General features: G+C 48.2%; 1 protein-coding gene across 1 annotated transcript in view; it reads left to right on the top strand.

Annotated features, from left to right (window-relative positions):
• The window catches only part of LAMC1 (laminin subunit gamma 1), a 66,617-nt gene extending 50,071 nt beyond the window's left edge, over positions 1-16,546 (top strand). Inside the window, exons 9-28 of the mRNA XM_066192231.1 lie at positions 636-758; positions 846-1,035; positions 1,230-1,342; positions 2,607-2,828; positions 2,924-3,112; positions 4,414-4,659; positions 4,950-5,103; positions 5,549-5,691; positions 6,394-6,572; positions 6,727-6,883; positions 9,212-9,417; positions 9,808-9,887; positions 10,231-10,368; positions 10,556-10,700; positions 11,042-11,191; positions 11,584-11,698; positions 12,042-12,241; positions 12,462-12,620; positions 13,051-13,150; positions 13,530-16,546. Coding sequence (XP_066048328.1) covers positions 636-758; positions 846-1,035; positions 1,230-1,342; positions 2,607-2,828; positions 2,924-3,112; positions 4,414-4,659; positions 4,950-5,103; positions 5,549-5,691; positions 6,394-6,572; positions 6,727-6,883; positions 9,212-9,417; positions 9,808-9,887; positions 10,231-10,368; positions 10,556-10,700; positions 11,042-11,191; positions 11,584-11,698; positions 12,042-12,241; positions 12,462-12,620; positions 13,051-13,150; positions 13,530-13,786 — 3,266 coding nt within the window. The 3' untranslated portion in view covers positions 13,787-16,546. The remainder of the gene's footprint in view (positions 1-635; positions 759-845; positions 1,036-1,229; positions 1,343-2,606; positions 2,829-2,923; positions 3,113-4,413; positions 4,660-4,949; positions 5,104-5,548; positions 5,692-6,393; positions 6,573-6,726; positions 6,884-9,211; positions 9,418-9,807; positions 9,888-10,230; positions 10,369-10,555; positions 10,701-11,041; positions 11,192-11,583; positions 11,699-12,041; positions 12,242-12,461; positions 12,621-13,050; positions 13,151-13,529) is intronic.
• Positions 16,547-23,906: the final 7,360 nt, after the last annotated feature.

The following is a 23,906-nucleotide window of genomic DNA, read 5'->3' as shown; positions in this document are numbered from 1 at the left end:
TGGGAATTGCAAATAGAAACCTTTTCTAGCCTGAAAGATGTGCTGACAAAGCAGAGTTTCTTCAGTTCTAGAACCAAATCAGAACTTTCTGATTGAGAGGATCAAAATCACTTTAGATTCAGGGTTTACATGGCTCTGAATAAAACACAGTTGTGTTTCCAATGAGTCTGTAAGCCCAGGAAAAATCTGTTTTTTCATGCAGTCAGTTTCATGTGTATGCATGTTTTCATGCTGCACAGTCTGAAAAGAACATCTTTTTAATTAAAATTCCACTGGAGAACAGTTCATACAAAGGGTGCAACTCTCAACAAGTTGTAGGGGACTGCAAGTAGGTAGGTTTTTGTCTCTGCTTAAGCTCTTTAGAAAAACTGTAGGTTTTTCTATCTCTGCTTAAGCTCTTTAGAAAAGGAGGTTTTGGACAAGTAGTCGTCAGAGGTTTCAAGTCAGCACTTGAGTTAGGGGCTTAAATTGGAAAGATGGTGTTTACTATCTGAATTCTTCTGCACAGCTGCTTTCTGCAGCCTGTCAGTGCCCATGCACATTAGATTAACTGAGATGTGAACAACATGACGCGAGAAGTGTGTGCAAATCTTCATCTCCCAAGGGTGTTAATTCTTGCCTGTCTGATTCTTCAGGAGAGGATGAGTGGCGTGCTGAGCAGCGTGATGGCTCGGAAGTCTTGCTCCAGTGGAGCGCCGAGACCCAGGATATCTCCGTTATCTCAGACACCTACTTCCCCATGTACTTCGTTGCACCACGTAGGTCATTCTAACAGCATGGCTTTCTGTGCTGCTTGTGCCCTTTGTGTTCTGTTCCCTAACTGTAAGGATTTCTTCCCCTTTCAGGCAAGTTCCTGGGCAACCAGGTTTTGAGTTACGGGCAAAACCTGACCTTCTCCTTCCGTGTGGACAGGCGGGACACACGCCTCTCTGCAGAGGACCTGGTGCTGGAAGGGGCTGGGCTGAGAGTGTCGGTGCCTCTCATTGCCCAGGGCAACTCCTACCCCAGTGAGAATGTGCAGACCTACACCTTCAGGTACAGTGGCAGCAGCTGTCACCTGGCCTGGGCTGCCTTTGGCCTCTGAGCTCTTGAGGAAGCAGAGATCATTAGATTTAAACTTTTGTGGGTGATGTTGCAATACCACGGCGCTGTTGCAAAGGGAGCTTTTGAGAGGGTGCAGCTGTTAGCAGCTGAAAGCTGTGCTGATGATGCTTGACTCTTCTCCCCAGGCTCCATGAGGCTGCAGATTACCCTTGGAGGCCTGCTCTTACAACATTTGAATTCCAAAAGCTTCTCCACAACTTGACTTCCATCAAGATCCGTGGGACATACAGTGAGAGAAGTAAGTCTCTGAGCAGAAGGTCACAGAAGAGGGGGCAAACTCATTTGTCTAGTGTTGGATTCCTTCATTGTAGGGCCCAGCTGTAAACAGCTGTGGCAACTTATTTGGCAAAGCTTGTGCCAGTAGCTTTCCACCTGGCTTTCCTGTGTAGCATCTTCTCCCAGGCCTTCTGAAGAGGATATGGGAAAGAAAAGTGTTGTCTTTGAATGTCTGAAAGCTGAACACTTATCAACTGCTGTTTCCTTGCTCTAGACATGGGAATTTTGCTTTGTTTTATAGCCACTATTCTCCTATTGGTAAAAATACATACTACAGAGTATTGAAGGACACAGTAGGATGTAGGAAGTTTACAACGCTTGGCTTTAAGTTTCACTACACTGGAAATGGCTACATCCCTCCTCTTTCTGGGTCTTGCCTTGACATGAGAAATGGAAAGGACAAGGTGTAAAGTGTTGCCTGTGCAGAACCTGACTGAAAGTTCCTCATAATGAAGATTTATAAAAAAGGCATGAATTACAAGCTAAAATATCAGCTTAGTGCCCTGTGTAATGAAGAATTTTTGCAGAAAGATGCAAAGGATGAATCTGCATTTGGGAAAGGTGGGAAAACTGCAAGAAATGGAGGGGAAGAAAGGTGTGGAGCAAACCATTTCTGAGTGCTGTAGCCCCTGCTAATATGTAGGAGTTGAGGCTCTGCTCAGTGCACTGGAGCTGCTGCAGTGCTGCAAACACAATGGCATAAGTTAAAAGCCAGCTATGTTGTGTCTGGGCTATGTTTTGCTCCAGGGAAAGGGCTGGGAGTAGAGGAGGGAAGTGCTGAAATGCCAGAGGAAGGAATGGCTTGAGAGAAATAGTTGAAGAGTTTGTCCCGAGGTGTGGTTTGCAGACAGTGTGTTAAAATTGCTAGACACACGGTCTGTTCCGTCTTGAAAGACAGGAATTGGTTTTGGTATTTGATTTGGAAATGGAAACCATGCACATGTAAAATATAACTTAATTTTAATTGACTGTACTTGCTCACCTGCTGTTCTCAGATTCTCCTCTACATTGTCATTCTCAGCTTTCCTGTCCTGCATGTTCCCTCGCTGAGCTCTAGTGCATCTTTTCTCATCTCTCTAAACCTTCCTGGAGGGTTTTACATCTTGATTCACCTTACCACCTGCAAGCACCCGCCTGTCTGTCCCTCGTACCATTCAGCTGTGTTTGGGGAAGCGGGGATGACAGCCTCTGTGGTTACACAGGGTTTGCCCCTTGGTGCTTTCTAGGTGCCGGTCACCTGGATGATGTCACCATCACAAGTGCTCGACCCGGACCTGGTGTGCCTGTGGCCTGGGTGGAGAGCTGCTCGTGTCCAGTGGGATACGAGGGGCAGTTCTGTGAGCGCTGCACTTCTGGGTACCGGCGAGAGACCCCAAGTCTCGGGCCCTACAGCCCCTGCGTGCCCTGCACGTGCAACGGGCACAGCGAGACGTGTGATCCCGAGACAGGTAAGAGGGGCTGAGCAAACAGGGAGCAGCAAGAGGGCGGTTCTTCTTTTGTGGATTGGGCAATGAAGCAAAACTCACGTCCCTTTCTATTCCAGGCATGTGCAATTGCAGGGATAACACGGCGGGGACTCACTGTGAGAAGTGCAGTGATGGGTTTTATGGTGATGCCACGGCCGGCACAGCCTCGGACTGCCAGCCCTGCCCGTGCCCAGGCACCTCCAGCTGTGCCATCGTGCCCCGCACCAAGGAGGTTGTGTGCACCAGCTGTCAGGCTGGCACTACAGGTATGTACACAAAACATCTTTTTCTACATCCACATGCTTGTGGAAATGTGTCTCCTGCTAGTTCTTGTTCTCTGATCCGCAGTGAGTAGCTCTGAAAGCTGCTGTGTCTTCAGGTTCAAATCCTTCTCCCTTCCTCAGCCCTACTTGTCCTGTGTGAGGCTTGGGGTGTCACATATTTTTCATGCCTGTTTCTTGAGAACAAAAGGCTTAATCTGCAAAGTCTGACCATTTGTGTGCTGTATAGGAGAGCCATGCTGCCTTCCAGTAGAGCTCTGATGATGGCTTGGTGTTGGGCAGAAAATAGATTTAAAAGAGCCAGGAAGGCAGGCCAGACTGAAATAAAATTAGAAAGTGCAGTTTGCCAGCAAGTGAGGCACTACAGGATGCTTCCTAGGAAGAGCAGGAAGGCTGCAGTGACTCATGAACACTGCCCAAAAATACAAGATCAAACCAGTGCTCAGCAATTTTCAGGAGCAATATGTGAACAGGTACAGATCTTTTTTTCTTAGCAATAAGCTGTGAAGTCCAAGCATGAGTTGTTAAGCAGAAACTTTTGTTCTGCCTGCTAACAGCAAGGAAGCCATAGGATGGTTTGCGGCCTTCATGCTTCTCTGCTGATTTTATGCTTGACATGGCAGAGTCCAAAGTGCGGAATACCTGTAAATTCTTGAGTGCTTAGGAAAGCCTCTGACCAAGCACATGACAGCTCATGGGGGTTCCTGTGGGTGCCACTGCATTGTGAACCAAAGCAGAGTCCAGGCCCCAGGTTCCCTTCAGCTCAGGTGTCTGTAGCAGCTGATCTTTCTTGTAGCTAGCTATGTGATTGCAGAAGAGTTCCTCCTGTCTCACACCACCTTTTTGGGATGTGAGGAAAAAAGGGGTTTGTGCAAGAACTGCCTAAGGAATGGAGCTCATAACTGGCTGGGGAAGTCAGATCTGCAGTAAATGTAGGAAGCCGCTGAATTGGATGCTTCAGTGGCTGCCTGTAGAGGTTTGGCAGGTCTCATTGGCAGAGGAGCTTCCTGGCGCAGTGATGCCCCACAGAACTCTACCTATTCAGATTCTTAAATTAACAAGAACTTGTGGCAAATAGGTTTGGCTTAAAGGGATAGGAGGGCAAGGAAGAATGGAAATTGTTCATAATGCAAAGTGAGAAATCAGCTTGAATTTAGAGATGAGGAAGGATTTGTGTCTGCTGCCAACAGAAGGATGAAAGGGAAGAAGGGACTGCAAAGGGAATCCATGTGAGATGGCAGCAAGGGGCTTTCTGCTGCAGCACCTGTGTCTGTGTTGTGTCCCAGGCAAGAGGTGTGAGCTGTGTGATGATGCCTATTTCGGAGACCCGCTGGGCAGAAATGGTGCCGTGAGGCCCTGCCGCCTGTGCCAGTGCAACAACAACATCGACCCCAACGCCGTGGGCAACTGCGACCGCGAGACCGGCGAGTGCCTCAAGTGCATCTACAACACCGCCGGCTTCTACTGCGACCGCTGCAAGGACGGCTTCTTCGGGAACCCCCTGGCCCCCGACCCCTCTGACAAGTGCAGAGGTGAGACTTGCTGCTTCTTGCGTTTAAAAATGGTTTTGTCCCCAAGAACTGCTGTCAGGCTGTCACTTGTGCCTGTCAGCAGCAATGTGTGGCTTTACCCTGGTTTGGTGGTTGGAGATTGCTGAATTCCTTGTGTTTGTGGGCACTTAGTGCTATCAAAGCAAAAGCATTGTGTGATGCAGGGGCTGAGTGGCCATGTGGTTTGGATCCAGGCCCATTAGGGTAAGTACCAACATCACAAGGGATTTCTAACTTTGTGCATGTTTTTTCATACCTTTTTATTTTTGCAGCTTGTCACTGCAATCCCTATGGCACAGTGAATCAGCAGACGATCTGCAATCAAGTGACTGGGCAGTGTGAATGCTTGTCTCACGTCACTGGGAGAGACTGCAGTGCCTGTGAGCCTGGATACTTCAACCTCCAGAGTGGACGTGGCTGTGAGAGGTGAGGTTTGTCTTGGCTTGGGGCAGAGGTCCTGGTTTTGGAGGGTCTGTGCTTACATTGCACAGGAATGTGATGTTTGTCACAAGTAACAGGTGTGCCTCTGCTGCTGTGGCTGGGGAAGAGCAGTGGTCAAGGAGCAGCTACTAAGGCTGTACAAAAAAGCCTGACTTATAAATAGCTTTATAAAGAGCTCTGAATCAGGGTTTTAAATAGAAAACTGCCGCATGACTTTGTGACTGTAGCTGGGGCTCTTGGGTTCCTTTTTTAGTGCAGACAGCAAGTGACCTTCCATGGTTCAAAAGCTCAGTGCCTCTCCTGCTGCATCTTCACAGCGAGAAAAGCGGCTTTTGGCAAATGGAAATTTCGAGCTGTGCTCTTCAGAGAGGCACTTTGCCCCACGTGTCCCTTCTGTGTCACATCTGATGTGTGCCTGCCTCTCCCCCAGGTGCAACTGCCACGCTCTGGGCTCCACCAGCGGGCAGTGTGACATCCGAACTGGGCAGTGCGAGTGCCAGCCAGGCGTCACCGGCCAGCACTGTGACACATGTGAGGGCAACCACTTCGGCTTCGGCTCTGAAGGCTGTAAACGTAAGTCTGAGGGGCCAGGGCGAGGCAGATGGGAAGGACATTGCACACCCAGCCTTGCCTTTGCTTTCCTTCTGCCTCTGGGAAGGTACTTTGTCACCTCGCTCCTCATCACAGCAGAAGTTGGCACTTCTATGTCCGCACTGTGCGTGACGAAGTTTGATTTCTGTACTATATCTTATTCCCTTCTTCTTTTGTTACCTTTTCCTTGTCTGACTTACTAGATATCCAACTTAGTAGATGCCTACTTCTCCTTGGTGTAAATATATTCTCTGGATCTTGGCCTCCAGCAGCCCTGTTTCCTAATGTGTTCCTGCACAGTCACTCTGCAGGTGTCGTCAGCATACAGGTTCTGTCTTGTTTACAAGAGCAGCTGCTCCTCATGATTGCAAAGTAGGATGATCCAAACTTTCCTTATTGATATCCCTGCCTGTAAAGAGCAGGAAAACCAACTGCAGTTGGTTACAGTGCAGTGGAGTAGAATGGTGCTTTGTGGGAGAGGTAATAGCAACACTGAACACACACAGTGAATGTTGGATCCTGCTTGTGAGTAGAAGCACTGCGATCAGGAGCGAGTCTAGCTGTGGGTTTGTGCCCCATTGCTCTTGCAGATGTTTTAGGGTATTAAGGATATCCTCTTATCCTGTGAGTTTCAGGGTATTTCTGCCTCTCCTGCAGTCTGACTGAGGTTTAACTTCCCTGCAGCCTGCGACTGTGATCCCGAGGGCTCGCGGTCCCTGCAGTGCCGGGAGAATGGGCACTGTGAGTGCAAGGAAGGCTTCGTGGGGAGCCGCTGCAACCAGTGTGAGGAGAACTATTTCTACAACCGCTCGTGGCCAGGCTGCCAGGAGTGTCCAGCCTGTTACAGATTAGTGAAAGATAAGGTAAGGCCACAGACACTGCTGTTGGTACCACTGGAGATGGTGGCACATGTCCACTTGTGCAGCATTCTGGCCCGTGGCTGTTGGTGGTTACTGAAAGCACAGAGGCTCAAGGCGCTTTGCTGTGTCATAGCTGTGCTCTGTTCCTCCCTTGTAGGTGGCAGAGCAACGTCAAAGGCTGCAGGAACTGGAAAATCTTATAGGAAATCTGGGTACCAGAGAAGACACTGTAACTGATGAAGCCTTCGAAGAGCGGTTGAGGCAGGCAGAAAGAGAAGTTATGGAGTTGCTCCATGAAGCACAAAAGAGCAAAGGTGAGTTGACCTGATCAGACATGGACCAAGTAAATGAGTTCTTTGCCTGATGTTCCTGTTCCCTTTGGAGACAGCATGTTTTATTTCAAACCAGTGCTGTGCTGCAAGATTGACAGCAATTTCAGGCAGCATTGAGTCAGTGAATGTTTTTATCAAAACAATAGTGGCTGTGCTTTTATCCATGCTGGTCTACCAGCGGTCTTTGTTGTACATGGAAGTAAAGATCTGCCTCTGGCTCTGTATGGATGGAAGTCTTTTATGTGTTACCCTCTTTTCTTGATGCAAAGGAGGGTTTTATTAAAAAAGCAGAAAACTTTGCAGAATACCTATTATGCTTTAAATTTGCTCAGACATCTTAGGATCAGGTAATTCTTGTTGGGATATCATCAGCAATCAGAATTAAGGCTTCAAAATCCTGATGTCAAACTTAATTATCCCAGCATAAGAGTAGCATATTTTGAAGAGTGCTATTTTTCCTGTTAACCTCTGTTTCGAATTTATTCTTGTGTTGTCACCCCCTACCACAGGATGTCTGTGAGCAGGATGTTTGTCATGTCTGTGGCAGTGGTTTGCCCTTAGGGTCTCTTTAATGTATAAGATGATGCATGTTTTGGAAAAGAGAGCCCTGAAGAAGACTATTGACTTAGCGGTAAAAGATGTTCCCCTGGGAGTTGGTTCAGTGATTTCAGGCCACTTTGGGAAAATTTGTCCTCTTTGTGTGAAGCTGGGAAAAAGCTAACGTGCGTCTAATGCTGGGATTTGCTTGGGAAGATTCCTGCCAGTTGGAAACGGTTGTTTAAGCTTTTCTCAGCTTTAGCTGAGGTACATTTATACTGCCTGCTTGGCATCTGTGCCTGGATAATAGCCCCACATAAGGGGGTAGCAGGGTGGGGGTTGGAGAAAGATGAGGGAATAGATTTGGTTTTGTGGTGGAATTTTTGATATCTCTCTCTGTCTTGGAATCATAGAATCATTTAATTTGAAAAGACCCTTAAGATCAAGTCCAACTGTTCCCTGCCCCACAGCACTGCCAAGGCCACCACTAACCCATGTTCCCAAGCGCCACATCCACCCAGGTTTTAAATCCCTCCAAGGATGGTAATTCCACCATTTCCCTGGGCAGCTGTGCCAGGGCTGGACAGCCCTTTAAGTGAAGAAATTTTTCCTGCTATACAACCAAAACCTCCCCAGGCACAGCTTGAAGCTGTTTCTTCTCATCCTGTCCCTGTTCCTTGGGAGCAGAGCCCAACCCTCCTGGGTGCACCCTCCTGTAAGGGAGGATAGCCAGAAGGTCCCCCCAAGCCTCCTTTTCTTCAGGCTCAACCCTTCCCAGCTCCTTCAGCTGCTCCTCATGAGACTTGTGCTCCAGACCCTTTCCCAGCTCCACGTTCTTCTCTTACTAAGAGTATGAGGTAAATGAAACAAAAACTACCCTTGCAAAAATCTGTGCACACCTGTAGAAGTTATTTTTGTTTCTCTGTGGTAGTATGTTTTTGAAATGTGTCAAATGTTCATGTTCAATACTTAAGGAGTGCTGCAAGGTCCAAGGTATTATTAATCTTAATTTTGGAGTTCTGTGAGCTTCTGCTTGCACTTTAACTCTTGGTAACATTCTCAGCTTTTTGAAAGTAAAAGGTGGGTTGTTTTGGTTTTTTTGCCTTGGTTTTGAAGCACATACCTGTGCTGTGATGCCTCCATTATTAAATGCTGTTGTGGGGAGTTAACCTGATGGTCCAGAAGTTTGGTGGAATTTGGGTGCCTTATACATCCTACATATGCGAGAACCAAGGCTCTATCCTGTCAGCTTTTGTCAGCCCTTTGGTTTGGGGAGAGTTTGGAGTGGGTTTACTATTCCACAGCAGCTCCTAGCTGCTCCATATGGAGCACCTTCTGTCTTTCTTCTGAATAGCCTGAGTGTGGAAAAATGCATGTCTGCACTATTCCTGCATCTCTGCTTAATTTCTAGGAGATAAGCTAAAGAGAATTCACAAAACAGACATTTCGCACTCATTGAGGAGCAGCTCTGTTGTCATTTTAGGTCAATGAGAGGTAAAACGTGATTCTGAACACAAAATCTCCCATCAGAGTCAGTTCCAGCACCCAGCGGGATTGTCTTATTAACAGTTAATGGCTTTTCATTTCTCCTGGTGCTCATTCTGATTATGACTTTGATCTCAAGCTAAGTGAGTTGTGAAATGGCTTTGCCTGGTTCCCTTTCAGTCGGGGATTAACCTACCAACATGGTGCCTCCAGTGGTAAGCTGCTGCTCCAGCTTCTCTTCCTGCTCTAATTAATTTGGCTTCCTCTCTTTTGTGTCGTGTGTTTCAGACGTAGATCAGGGCCTCATGGATCGTCTCAGAGACATCAACAGCACCTTAGTGAGTCAACTCAACAGGCTGAGGAACATCCAGGGCACAGTGCAGGACACAGAGAACCTGGCGGAGCAGGCCCGGGTGCGGGTGGAGGACACTGAGGACCTGATCAGCTTGGCTTCTGATATGCTGGAGAAGGCCAAGGCAGCAGCTGACAACGTGGTGAGTGTGCTGCGGAGGTCCCACACAGCTGGGAGAGGGGGAGGGCCTTTCCTTCTGTGCCTCTGGTGTGTTTCTCCACTTGCTCTCTCCTTCATACAGCAAATTTGCATCAAGATCATGGGAAATCAATGAAGTTCACCACTGTCAGTCACAGATTGTATCTTAGCCCAAACCAACATAAAAAGTCCTAAATAAATATTAGCACTATTGTTTTTCAAGGGATAACCAGTGGTGGAAACTGCATGGGCTTAAGAAAAACATACTGAGAAGCAAGAAGTAGTTTAGATACATCTCTAAGCATTTAGATCATGACAATAAATATTTAAAGCAAAGATGAATAAAAAATGAAAGAAGAGCTTTAAGGAGTTGTTTTTTTCCTTTCTTTTCCAGTCCATTACACCTCCAGAGCAAAGTGGGGACCCCAACAACATGACTCTATTGGCAGAAGAGGCCCGTAAGCTGGCAGAAAGGTAGGCTGTGGCAAGACACACTCATTGTGGCCTACATCAGGGCCCTGCTCTTCCCTACAAGGGGGAAACAGAATTTCTTTTGCTGGGTAGGAAACACACAGCCTTTGCTGCTTAGGAGACTGGTGCTGTGGGATGATGGCTGTGCAGCACTGGGGGCAAGCATGACTGATGTGGATGACAGATGTGGCAACCATTTTCCTTTGCAAATGTTTCAGTATCTCCTATATGTAAATCTGGGGGAAGGAAAGAGGAAAACTAAGAGAGAATATAATCAAGAACTGAGGATAAAAACCATTGGCTGACAAATCTAATGGCATTATTTTAATTTTGTCATTTTGTCCAGGCACAAAAAAGAAGCTGATGAGATTGTTCGCACAGCCAAGGCTGCAAATGATACTTCCACGGAAGCATATCAGCTGCTGCTGAAGACCCTGGCTGGAGAAAACCAAACTGCAATCGATATTGATGAGCTCAACCAGAAGTGAGTCAGTAACAGAAAGCTGTTTTTATTTCCTGACTTTAGAGCATTGTTTAAAACTAAGACAACCCTCTGTATGCTTTGGATTTTGCGGGAGGTGATTTTCAATTTCTTAGCTTCTGCACTCTCTTACTAAGTTCAGTTCTACAAAAAATACTGTTACATAACTGGATCCTTGGGGATTTTTTAGGTACAATCAGGCAAGGAATATTTCTCGAGACCTAGAGAAACAGGCCACCAAGGTACTTGCGGAGGCAGAGGAAGCTGGAAACAGAGCCCTGCAGATCTATGCTAATCTCACCAGCCTGCCTACTGTGGATTCCACGGGGCTAGAGGTACATTTGGGCACTATCATGTGATGGTATTTCCTGAAGACTGCTAGCTGGCTGGCATACCTTACATGTGCTCTGCTAATGTTTGCTGCATAAGAACGTTTTGTGGGGTTTTTGTCCATCTAGGCATAATCCAGCTTTTATGCAATTCTAACATTTATGCAGGAGATTTAAATGCAGAAAACCACCTACAAAAACCCCACCTCCCCCAGTTTCTGAAGGACAGAAATCTGAGTGAAATGTTTGCCAATCATCTTGGCTTGAATGTAGAAGTGGAAAAATTTACCACCTGTTCAGGAATTCTTTAACCTTCACGAATCTGTGTGTGTGATTTCCACCTGCAGAATGAAGCAAATAAGATCAAGAAGGAAGCAGAGGAACTGGATCAACTAATTGCCAGGAAGCTAAAAGATTACGAGGACTTGAGAGAAGATATGAAAGGAAAGGAGCTAGAAGTAAAGAACCTCTTGGAGAAAGGGAAGACAGAGCAGCAGGTCAGTTCTGTGTTGTGCAGGCTTTTGTTCCCTGGGAAAAAAAAACCAGCAAGAAAGACAAGTAACTTGCCAGATGCAAATGATTTCATCTTACTCAGTGTTACTTATTGATTATAAGAATGCTGAAGAATGGCCCCAGAAAGGAGATGCAGAAAGCTATTGGAAGCAATGGCTTTGACACTGTATGGGAGAATAGGAGATATTTGCCAGATATGGTGCCAACTTTGTTTTCAGAACAGTATTCCCAAAGTACATACACTCATCTGGTCTCAGAGGAAGCACTGCTGCTGCGGATGGCATTGTTGTTTGAGGCTTAACAGTGCTTTTTCATACACCTACATGATTGTCCTTCAGAAAGTGGGAATACATTGATATATGTCATGTCTCCTCAGACTGCAGACCAGCTCTTGGCTCGAGCAGATGCAGCGAAGGCCCTGGCTGAAGAAGCTGCTCGGAAGAGCAGTGGCACACTACAGGAGGCCAATACCATTCTCAGCAACCTGAAAGGTAAAGAGGAAGCACTTGGAGTGAATCCTTCAGTTCCAGTGTGACCAGTCACTTGGCAGTAGAATATTCTGGTTAGAGAGGCCCTGCTATTGCCCTAACCTGAGCGTTGGGTGTGTTCCTTTGGCTCGTTTTCCTTCAAGGCAAAAATGCAAGTGTTTTCAGGGACTGGAAATTTCCTTTTAACTTCCTTATTTAGCATCAGAAGATGTGCAATAGAGAGTGCTGATCCCAGTTTTCTCTTCATCCTCCAATGTCAGGGCAGCAAAACCTTGGGTAGCTTGGTCAAAGGAGCATCCCGAGGCTCTGCTGGAGCACGTGATAAGGATCTGCTTTGCTCCCTTAGACTTTGATAAGCGGGTGAACGATAACAAGACGGCGGCAGAGGAGGCGCTGAAGAAGATCCCTGCCATCAGCCAGACCATTGCAGAGGCCAACAACAAGACCCACCAGGCAGAGCTGGCCCTGGGCAATGCTGCTGCCGACGCCCGCGACGCCAAGGCCAGAGCAGATGATGCTGAGAAAATCGCCAGCTCCGTTCAGAAGGTGGGTCTGCTGCAGCTCACCCCACTGAGGTCCTGCTGTGGGACTGCATGAACTCCTGTTACAGTATGTCCTGGTGAGCCCCGTGTGCTCTCTGCTGTATTCCCCGCTGCAATTGCAAAATACGGCAAGATAGGAAGTCAGTGCATTTTGATGAGAAGGATTGAAGGGAGTTCTGCACCCTCACCACCTTCTTCCATCCTCTCCCACCTGTTGGCTGCAGAGTGCTGCTGCTACCAGAGCTGAAGCCGACAAGACCTTTGCTGATGTGGCAGGACTGGCCAAGGAAGTGGATGACATGATGAAACAGCTGCAGGATGCAGAAAAAGAGCTGAAGCGGAAGCAGGCCGATGCTGAGCAGGATATGATGATGGCAGGCGAGGTAAGTTCTGTTGTCCTCTTGCAAAGACAGTGCTGTGTCCAGCCAGTATTCTGACTCCTCCAAGTTTTAAGTGGGACTGAAAAGGAGACAAGTTCTGGTGTGTTAGCCTCGGCTCCCTGCTGGAATTTGAGAGCTACTTCTCCTTTTATTTTGACTGAAACTTGACTGTATAGCCCTATTGATTCCATCCTGGCTTTTACTGCAAAATCCTGCTCAGTTTTCAGGGATCCCCATCCTGAAATATTCAGAAAACCGATTACTTGAAGATGGTCAGTCTTCTCCCCAGCCCTGTGATAAAGATCTTTGTGCAGGGTTGTTATCCTGGACTGAGGAGGCAGCGATGTAGTGACTAAGTGCAGAGGAGAGGCAAAAGTTTTGTTATCCCTGCACCTTTTTTGTGCTCTCACTTATTTTTTTTTATATCCTACAGGCCTCACAGGCTGCCCAGGAGGCGGAAGACAACGCAAGAAAAGCTAAGAATTCTGTGAACAGCCTACTCACTGTCATTAATGACCTGTTGGATCAACTAGGTAGGACTGTCTTTAGTGTAATCTATGCCTTTGAGTGTTTTCCTGATGTGTGCTGGCTTTTCTCCCAATATTGTTTGAGGAACCTGATGGATCCGTTGATCTCTTGAAATGGGGTTTGTGTGGTTTTGGCAAGGACTTCGGGTTTTTTTTCTTTCCCAAGTAGCCTCAGAGCTTGGTGGGCAATGTTCTGTGTTGGTTTTCTGCAAACTGAAGACTTCCTGAGGCAGTGGAGATGTCACCCCTATGGCTGGTCCTGTTTCAGATGCTGTCTCTGCTGCAGAGATGACCTGATGGAGGTCTGCTGTGGGTTCAGCCACGTGAGCACCCAGGGTGACAAAGAGGTTTTAATGCACTTCACTGTTTGCTTCTGGCTTTTCAGGGCAACTGGAGACAGTGGATTTGAACAAACTGAATGAAATTGAAGGTAGCCTGAACAGTGCCAAAGACCAGATGAAAGATAGTGACCTGGACCAGAAAATGTCTTTCCTTGAGAGAGAAGCCAAGAAGCAAGATGATGCGATACAGGCCTACAACAGGGACATTGAAGAGATCCTGAAGGACATTAGCAACCTGGAAGACATCAGGAAGACCTTGCCATCTGGCTGCTTCAACACCCCGTCCATTGAGAAACCCTGAGGGGGTGGGGGGAATCGCCCTGGTGAGTGGTGGTTCGGCCATGGAGTGCCTTAACACACATTACCTTCTCCAAATCCCCAACTCTTCGCTGCTCGCAGCCACTGTTTTCTTGTCAAATCAGGATAAGTTGAAAGGTTTTGTTGTTGTTGTTGGTTTGGTGTTTTTTTGTTTTGTTTCATTTTTTGTTTGGGGGTTTTTGTTTTATTTTGTTTTTTTTTTTCTTTTTTGTTTCGTTTTGGTTTTCTTTGTTGGTTTGTTTGGGGGTTTTTTTTGAGAAGCAAATTAATTAAATATCCGTCTTTGGGCATCAAAGGGGTTTTTTTATATAGATTGTTTTTCTGAGCACTCCACCTTTGCCCCTTCCTCAGACACAGTTTCCCTTTGATTAGCGCAAGGATGAGAGATGCTCTGGACTCTTTATACTGTGGTTCAGAAATAACCATGTGAGCTGTATACAGCAAGGCAAAACTAACACAACTTTCTCTCCTGTCTTCTCCCTTTGACTGTAAAATCCTCAGTCCTGGAGCTCTTTGTCTCTATGAAGGAAGGGGATGGCTACCAAAGTATTACTGTAATGGCCAGTATAGCTGCATTCAATTCAGATCCTTCTTCCCAACTTCTAACCCTGTGAATTTATTTTTTTCATCATTACCTAGTGGCCAATCCAACAGTGTTGGTAGCCTTTGACAAAATAGCTGAAGCCTCTTTCTGAAATGCTTTCTGTGATGATGCATCGCTGTGAGAAAAAGGCAGCCTCTGATTGGAACTCTTTGGGAAGATGGGATACTGGTGGAGTGGTGGGTCTTGCCAGCCCCACTTCTGTTCTCTGGAGAAGTTTTGGGTCTAGTCTGAAAGCTGCTCCCTGCTGGGTAGTCCAGACTGCCAGAGTGTGGAAGCCCCAAGCTGCATTCCCATCTGTTGCTACTGAATTTCCAGAGGATCTGGTTTTCTATGCTTGGAATGTGGCTGACAGATGAGTTTGTTGAAGCGGGACAAGCTTGCTGAAGAGGAGAGCTGCCACCCAGAGAGCTCTGACAGCTGCACTGGCCTCCATGCTGAATGGCTTTGGGTGGGGAAGGAAGGGAGCACATGAGTGGAAATGGAAAGATCTTTTTTTTTTCTCCCCATCTTTTTTTCTGAAGGTGGGCCGTGGGATTTTTATCTCTCCTGCCATTGCTCTGGCCTTTTGCCAATTTTAAAGCTGGGAGGAAGAGCTGAAATTTCCTGGTGCCCTCCTTTCCTTTTTCCCTCCGGATCTCCCAGTCACCATAAAGCTACTGCAGCACAGGGACCTCAGGCCAGGCTCAGGTGGCAGCTCTGCCTTTACACCACTCCCACTGCCTCCCTGCTGGCTCCCTCCCCAGGCAGTGCTCCCTGGTGCTGGGGGGAGTGGCGGGGAGCCCCTCTCTCCCAGACCAGAGTATCCTCTGCATTTTCCTTCTTGCCTCCAGCCTGGCATCCCTCCCCCCTTTCCCTGAGATCCAGTATATATCTATCCTTAAACACTATGCAACTTTGTACGTTTGCGTAGCGGGGAAGAACTTATTATCTGACACACACTGGTGCTATTAATTATTTCAAATTTATGTTTTTTGTGTGAATGTGATTTTTTTTTCCAGTTTTTTTTTATCATGATTATAGTGTGAGGAAGTCTCTCGTGTGTGTGTGTATGTGTGTGTAAATATACTCAGCCATATTTCCAGAGTGGCACAGCCTGGCCTCCTCTATGTGCTTTCCCCTGTAGCCATTGGGGCATGTGCACCGTGTATCGCTTCTCTCTGTATCATTCCCTTCAAACTTGGGATTTCTCCTGGCTGGGCTCCTGCTTGCTTCCCTCTGCTGTATCCCCAGCACCCATCCATAACCACTTTGCCTGTCTGGTGGATGCTTTCCAGCCCTGTCTCCAAAGCCAGCCCTGCCCCCCACGATGCCTGCAGCACCCAGGTGTGTCCCTTGTCCCCTGGGATGCTGTGCCTGGAGTGGAACAGGGGCTGTGGTTTTGCAGCTGGGCCGTGAGGAGCTGTAGCACTGTTGGGACACCAGACCAGCGCTGAGGTGCTCAGAGAGCTGCATTTGGGGACATCTTGATACCACTGTGCATGGCAGGAGGCTTGGTGCACACAGTGCTGCTGGGCAGGGGCTGTTTGGTCTCCCAAACTCTGCATGGCTCTTGTATCCCTTCCCTTAATGATTGTGGGATTTCCCTTCTGCCTGGAAACACCTCTGGAGGAGAGCTCCCTGTGCCTGCACGCACAGGGACATTGGGTTGCTCTGGGAAGATAGCTGTGACCACATCACCTCTGCCAAGGCTGTGAGAAGAGCAGATGCGAAGGTGTGCTCATGCCCTGGCTGACCTCAGGCCTAAGGTTTCCTGCTTTCTTGTGGTTTTGTTTTTTTTTTTTCTTAAGCCGTTTTTAACAGAATTTTATTTTTAAATAAAAAAGAATCTTTATAAGCGATCTGTTAATCAGTACTGCATTACAGCCATTATTCATTGTATAAGTCCAGTTATTTCTTTACATAATGTGATGATGTGACAGCTGCTGGTGGAGTGCTGGGTGTCATGGATGACATGTGACATCCCTTCATCACCTTATTCCTGACTGTGGCCCCCTCAGTATGTGCCTTCACTCCAGCTTTTTTTGCCTTAATCTGTGGTCTTGCTGTCTGGGGCGGTGAACAAAATGCAACACTTGCAGTTTTTATGTATAAAACAGTATTTCTTATTTATAATAAAGTCTGAATATTTGTAACCCCTTATACCTGGGTATTCTGTTGAGTATTACTTTATTTTTGGTGGTAGGATGTTGATGGTGATGTGTCTCAGTTGCAAGACTCACCTCTTGCTCTCTCCTTAGACAACCTGGTTCGGGATGGGAAAAAGGGAGAAGAAACTCGGAAATGCATGTGGTGGGATACAGAGGGCAAGGATGATGGTTTTTCCTTGTGTGCACTGCTCCACGTCCATGGCTGTGATGGATCTTAAGCTGCTGGTTTTCCAGGACTTAAAAACGTACTGTGTTGTTGGTGCTGATGCTGTTGACAGTGGCACTGTCTTCCTGGAAAGCCCTGAGGAACTGGGGGGAGTTTATTTACATTGTAAGGGTAAAATCCTTTTCACTTAACAGGTAGAAAAGGATGGGGCTCCTGGGAAAAGGAAAAAAAACAGACTGAATAAAGAAGCTGAAATTACTGGCAACTGCCACACATCTGGGTGCTCTGTGTTGCTCCTGGGTCCTGTCTCCCAGAGCCTGGCCTAAATTAAGCAAATTTTTAAGGACATACTGTAGTGATAAGAGACTAGGCTGTTCAGCATTCACACTTGTTTTACAGCTCCAGCTGGATTTCTGTTATTTTTCTCAGCAGAGGAAAACGCACAGGTCTCATTAACTTGCATCAGAGCTAATCCCATCTCAGCTGGTAAATTCTTACTATTTTTGCACTTCAGTTTTTCATTCTTCAGTTGTCACTAATGGATTTGTTTTCTAAAATATGGGGTTTTGGTGGTGGGGCTTTTTTTTGTTTGTTTTTTTGGTTTTTTTTGTTTGGTTGGTTGTTTGGTTTTTTTTTCTTGCCAGTGTTTTCATGAAGCAAATCTCAGCTGTTAAAATCTGGCTGAGGTTTCAGCCAGAAACCTCAGAAACAGATTTCAGTGGGGAGCAGTCAGGGAGCCATCTGTTGGGTGGTGGGACAGTTCTGGTCTTGTATGGGCTGTAGGTTGACATGGAGCCTCTTACCATTTTGAGGCAAAAATGCTTAGATTAGGAAGCAAGTCTTAAAATGCTTAGATTAGGAAGCTGTGTCTTTTTTTTTTATCTTCAGGATTTTTATCTCCAGAAGTTTCTTGTGGGCATTGTGCAAATGTGTCTCACAGGTGATCTTGAAGGAGGGTGAGCCTCGCATTCATGTGGTTTTCAGAGGTAATGCTGGAGGATAGTGGAGGGTGATGGGGTAAGAGTAACCTAAGTAGATATTCAGAAATCTGTAACAGGGAGGAGCAGACCCAGCTCCAGGGGACCATGATAATGGCTTACAGGTTGCCAAATTGTTCTACCAATATTTTGAAGCCCAAGTAGAGATGCCCTCCTCGGATATCTGCTCAGTGTGCCCAGTACCTGACATCAAGGTGGGTGAGGAGGCACCTTGCTGAGCAGTGACCAAGCCTGGCAGCCTTTATTCTTCAGTTCCCTGCGTTTCTTCTCACTGCCCAGGTTCAAACCCCATCATGTCTCCTGTGTTCTCTGGAGAAGCAGGAGGCTGGCAGGGGGCAAGGGGTCTGGTGAGCAGTGGGGTGGGCTTGGACAGAGCTGAGCTGGGTTCCCTCTCACTTGTGGGGAGTACAGGATATTGTTACAAGTTAAAAAGTGCTGGGAACAGCGGCCTGGAGGAGACATCTCTGCTGTGTTTGCCTGGATCAGAGGAAGTGAAGGAGGTCAAATAGCTGTCACATTGAGCTGGCAGTGTCCCATGCTCCCCATCTACACTCATGACATGTTGGACCACATTCTGGTGAGTTATTTTCTCTAGTTGGCTGCTGGCTTGACACCTTCAATGTGCCCCCATCCCAGAAACATCAGGAATGCCATGTAAAATTACCCCATAGAGGCTGGGCATGGGGATGAGAGGGGAATGCAGTGGGATGGCAATGTCTTCTTCCTTCATCCCTGTTTGTCTCACCCCTCGCTGGCCCGGGCAGGGCACAGGCAAAGCACGGCCGGACATGACAGCACTTCCTTGCTGTGCCACTGCTGCTGCCCTGCCCTGCCCTGCTTGCTCACTGCCTGCTCCCTGCCTGCCTCTGCCCATCCCAGCAAAGCTGCTGCCTGAACCATCTCTGCTCCAGGTGGCTCTGGCTGTCACAAGGACTTTTTCCCAGGGCACCCAACTGTGAGAGGAGAGACTGAAGTCCAGGCTCCATTGCTGCACTGGTGGTTGGTGATACCAGCACATCATGATCACTGATTTTCCACACTGAGGAAATCCCAGAGGATTTCCTCCTGGAGGAGGTGGCAGATCAGATGGCCCCTTGCAGAAGGAGGCTTGGGGATGCGAGGATTGACCTGGGCTGCAAGGACTCACAGCATCAATGGTGTTCATCTGACGTGTCACCAAAATGGGTTTCCTCCCTTGCTTGCATTAATGAAACCATCACTTCAGAGTTTTTTACACATCCATCACTTTTCACCAGCAACTGTCATCAAAATTTAGGTTATTATGTTGTTTCAGACTGATTTTGGAGCACTTAATTCTGCCACGACCACATCCTCAAGGACTGATGAACCTGTGAGCCACAGTGGTCTGCCTGCAGGAACAGCTTTTTTGGCTCTGTTGTGAGTGAACAAAAAACATCTTCAGAAGGACTTTTTCTTGTGTTGCAGAGTAAAAGAGAGGGGTTTTCCAGTAAAACAAAACTGTTTTGTTGTGGTGTCTGAGGAGCACAGCTGTTCTTTATGCCTCTCTTTGCTCACACTTCTGTTTACTAAGAGGTGAAACATCTCTGTTGATCATGTTGGTGTGAGACCTTTTCTCAAGGGTGCTGCCACAGCGACAGGTTGCAGTGGGACATGACTCTGTGGAGGGTGGGGTCAGCTGCTCATTCCAGATCGGATGTGTTTAGAAAATCAGGGCCCCAGGAAATACATTTTTGGTAGCCTCATGGCTTGTGGTTTTCAGAGGTCATCTTGAAGCATAGTGGCAGATGACAAGGTGAGAGTAATCTGAGTCAATAAGCAGAGATGACTGAGTAACGGCCTTGTTTGCACAAGTGGAGTGAGAGGTGGGGTGGCAACAGTGAGATAAAAGGGATAACATGGAGGAGACAGATAAGGGAAAAGCTTCCTGATGAGGAGGGCTGGTTTTCCAAGAGAGAAGTCAGCCGAGGATGTGGCCTGGGTGAGATCTAAGGGAACTGCTGTTAAGGACCAAGCTGCTGGAGATGACCTTCCTGAGCAGAGGGGTGTCAGCAGGTAGGAAGGACACAGCAGAGGTGTTGTGGGCCAGTGATGTACTCAAGAGCAGAAGGGATTGTGTCTCCTTAGAGGTATGAGTGGATCCTAAGAGCTTTTGAATTGGTGGGAACACCACAAATAATTTTATCTCACTTAAAAAAACAGTAATGAAAACCAGGTAAAACAACATTAGATGCCAAACCCACCATGCCACTATCATGTCTAGGATGCTGTGTTCCTTGTTGTGAGCTGTATTAAGATCCAGCAAGTGAAATGAAAAGGAAACCTCCTGTTTAGCAAAGTGAGTTGACTCAATCAGCAGAGGCAGGTACAGTTGGCAAAGGGAGGTGCAGAGCTGTGGTGAGTTTGGGCTGGCTGCGCCCATGAGATCACCAGGAGCTACAGAGGAAAGCCCTGTGAGTCAGCTCCAGGTGTCTGGAGTGTCTGGAGGCTCTTGGGGAGTGTAAGAGGCTCAGACAAGGAACTCAGTGTTAATCACCCTGGTCTGTCAGGCCTGAAGTGAGCAGCATGTCAATCCTTGGATTGAGCTTGTATCCCTAATTGGAGAAGGGGACCTATAGGCAACTTGTGTCTCTTGACATGTCAAGCATGAACTTGTTAGGTGTTTTCCTTCTATTTAAAGGTGCTCCTGGATTACCCGCAGTCCCTGTGGCATTAGGAGTGTCATGGCATTAGGCAGGGGAGGTGCTGTGATTCATCATGAGGGCCCGTCCTTCACTGTGCCCCTCTGATGAGCTGCTTCCTCAGGGCAGGTGGATATGCTGGAGTCCTGCTTGTCCTGGTGTGTGCAGGATGTGGAGAACCCCAGCCTCTGTGCCCCTGTAGAAATGGTCATGTCATCCTGCAAGGCAAAGGCAAGGAGTGAGGTGGAACTGGCCTTCATGCCTTGTGTGGCTTGTCAGCTGCCCTTGAGAAAAAAGTGGTGATGGACCTGGGCTGTGGAGCCTGGCATCTTCCTGGCTCTATCAGCAGCCTCAGACAAGCATTTTCCCCATCTCTGTCCCCACTCCTCATCCTTCTTCGGGCATAAAAATGACGTAGTAGGTGAGGCCAAGGACGCATCTAAGCTTGTTTTCCATCTCAGGAGCAAAGGCAGGCAAACGTGTGATGATTTCCGCCTCCACCTCATCTCTAGGTCTGGGGATTTCCTGAACTTGATGCTTATCTGGTAAATCCCAATCGATCTGCTTTCTGGGCATTTATTCAAGCTGACCTTGGGTCACTTTGCATCCCCAGTCCTGCTAGTCACCTGAAACGAGCCTTGCTCTTGCAGGTTGGCTGGCTGGACCTGGCTTGCGGGCAGGCGGCCCCCATCCACCCTCCCCAGGCTTCCTGTGAGCTCATCCTGTTGCATTTTGTTCCCTGCAAGCCTCCGGCGTGCCCGGACAGCCCGGCTCTCCCCAGCCGCACCTCTGCCCGGCCTGTGGAGGCAGCGGCGGCCGGGGAGATGGAGCTGGGCGAGCGGGACGGGCAGCAGGGCTGTCTTCAGGAGCTGCAGATAAATTCTATTTCCCTAAGAGGCGCATGCAGGAGGTCCTCGGGGTGCTGTGCCTCGACAGTGCCTGTCTGTGGATGGGGCAGGCGCCTGTCTGCGCTCCCTGGGCTGGGTCTCGCTGTGAGTCAGCCCACGGCACACGCGCTCTTCCTGTTGGGAGTGACTCAGGTGGAGCAGCCGATAAAACACGCACCAAAAAAAGGCACCAGGCAGCCGGTGTGGAGCCCCGCCGGGACGGGCGCCTGGTGCTCCCCGGCACAAGAAATGGCCGAGTGCTGGCTGCTGCCCCTCGCCTGCCTGGCCGCGTCCCTCCTGCCCGCGGGCCGGAGCACACGCAGCGGAGAAGGTGAGGCTGCGGGTGGGGCGGCTGTTCGTGCTCCCGTCCCGCCGGAAGATTGGCTCGCAGCTCGCTCCCCTGTGCTGGAGAGCGCCGGTAACTGGAAGTGCTGGTAACTCGGGAGCGTGGCATCCTGCTAGGGCACTCTTCCCCTCCTGCCTTCGGGATTGATACTGGATCTGTAGGTGCTTCTTAGTTTCCCTCCGAGGTTAAATATGCCACGAGGAGTTGGTCTTGGTTTTTCCACTGGCATCCCCTTTCGATAACGTATTTATATGCAATTACCTCATTGCTGTCTGTGTAGAGCTTTGCTCCCGGGGTGGGATGCGGGTGTGAGCACAAGCATTGCCCAGGCAGTGGCTGATCTGCCCATCACTGCTGGAACCAAAACCTTCCCCGAGCCTGAAGAAGAGCTGGAAGCATCCAGGACGCGGTTTGCTGTAATGACATGGCAGTGTTTGGATTTTGTGTGAGTCTGTGGGGCTTACAAGGTGCCGCAGCCCTGCCGCTCTATGGGAGACCGGAGTCTCCTGCAGTCCACGTGTTTAAAAATCCAGCAGATCCTCTTGCACATGCAAATCTCACCTAGTGGAGAGTGTCATGGAGGGAGATTTAAATGTATTCAGCCCAGTGGTAATTCAGCTATCTGAATTTCAGTTTCATTGGCCTATAGTCTGGAGATGGGTAAGTTTGACCAAAATCAGGGTTTCGCATGTATTTTGTAAATACTGAATGATTTAATTTTTTTTTTTTGTCTCCAGTACTGATGTTCTGAAATAAGCTTGCTGGGCTTGAAGTTGAATTTTATCAGTTTTAAGTTTGGTGCAAAGGGAAATAAGTGCTGAATAATGTTTTTGTTGGGGCTTTTTTCAAAAGAAAGAAAAGATCTGCTTTGCTTTACATGCTCCTTGGGTTAATTATTACATCAGCCTTAATTACATGCAAGTTTTAAAATACTGGTATAGATTCTTCCTCTGCTCCTTCCTGGCAGTGTGTGGGAAAGTGCTGCTTTCCCAGGGACTCTTGAACCCGTTTCTGTGTGTATGTAAAGCCGATGGTCGATAAGGGCTGTTTCCATGCTGCAGCAGACTTTGAGTGGGTTCAGTGGTGTAACGTAGCCTGCTGATGGAGGCCCAGAAGCCCCAGGCAGGTCTTCCTGCAATGAGAAGCTGGGCAATGGGGACACCCAGCCGTGGAGCAGCAGATGGGACAGTCTTGTGGGTCACTGTCCCAAGAGCACAGAGCAGGGAATGGCCTCTGTTGACATGGAGCCTTCATTGCATGCAAAGCTCTGTTGTTCTCCTGATGGAAGGAGGGATCTTTGCAGGTTGGCTCACGCGTACAGGGCTGTTGGATCCTCACAGACCCAGGGCCACCCTCATTGTCTGGTTTTGTGAATTCAGGGAGACAGTTTAAGAACCCTGAAGCTGACTGTCTTCTTCTCCAAGCCTTTCTGATGTGAGAGTTCATCTCAGCATAGCCATCAAGCATTTTTCGTGCTTTATTCTGCTGGTGGGAGCTGGGGGAATGACATCCTGCTGGATGTGCCATGGATCTCCTGCATCCTGACGTAGTGCTGAAAAAATCCAGCCGCAAAGCTTCTCCTCAATGGAACCTGCTCTTTTCCATGGATGATCTCAGAGCAGAGCCTCAGGGCACCTGGATACAGAAGTGATCCTGTCCTCAGTTGGTCCTCATCCTCCAGCAGTCCTTCCTGCTCCATCTGATTATCAATTCCAGTGCCTTGTTCTTGGGAAGGACTATCCTGCCTGAGCTCCTGAGTTTCTGGGAGATGACCAGGAGCACACATACCAGTGCAGCGGTGGCACTAACCTGCACAGCACCTTAAATGGCTTTGAATGAGCAAGACAGGAATTTGTTCCAGGGCTGAAGAGCTGGTTCCTAACATGCTGCAGCAGTAGAGCAACACTCAAAGAAAGATTTTCATTCCCTGGGGGAATGGTGCTCATGCCTGTAATTTAGCAACCCAGTAAATCCTCTAGATTGCGTAGGGTGATGCATGGGTGGAGTTCAACTCAAAGATCCTTACGGGTCACTTCCAGCTTGAGATCTAGCTGGAGTGTAAAGGCATGGGGAGTGGGATCAATCCAAGTGAGATCTTGCTGCTGTGAGGGTGGGCACAAATACTTGAAGAAAGTCTCACGCTGCTGTTCTCCATTGGTCCTTTGTGTTGTCCATGCCCTTTGGTCACTGCTGACCTTCTCTGAGGCTGGAGTTACTTTCCCAGACCCTAGAGGCAGGAATTCTGTGCCCACAGATCCCCTCCCAGCTGGCTAGGGTGGCAGAAGATCTCCTGAG

The sequence above is a fragment of the Chamaea fasciata genome, unplaced genomic scaffold, assembly GCF_029207755.1.
Source record: "Chamaea fasciata isolate MVZ Bird 193981 ecotype frontalis unplaced genomic scaffold, bChaFas1.0.hap1 SCAF_10, whole genome shotgun sequence".
Lineage (NCBI taxonomy): Eukaryota > Metazoa > Chordata > Aves > Passeriformes > Sylviidae > Chamaea > Chamaea fasciata.
The sequence above is the reverse complement of the archived record's forward strand: the minus strand, read 5'-3'. Positions and strand labels throughout refer to the sequence as shown.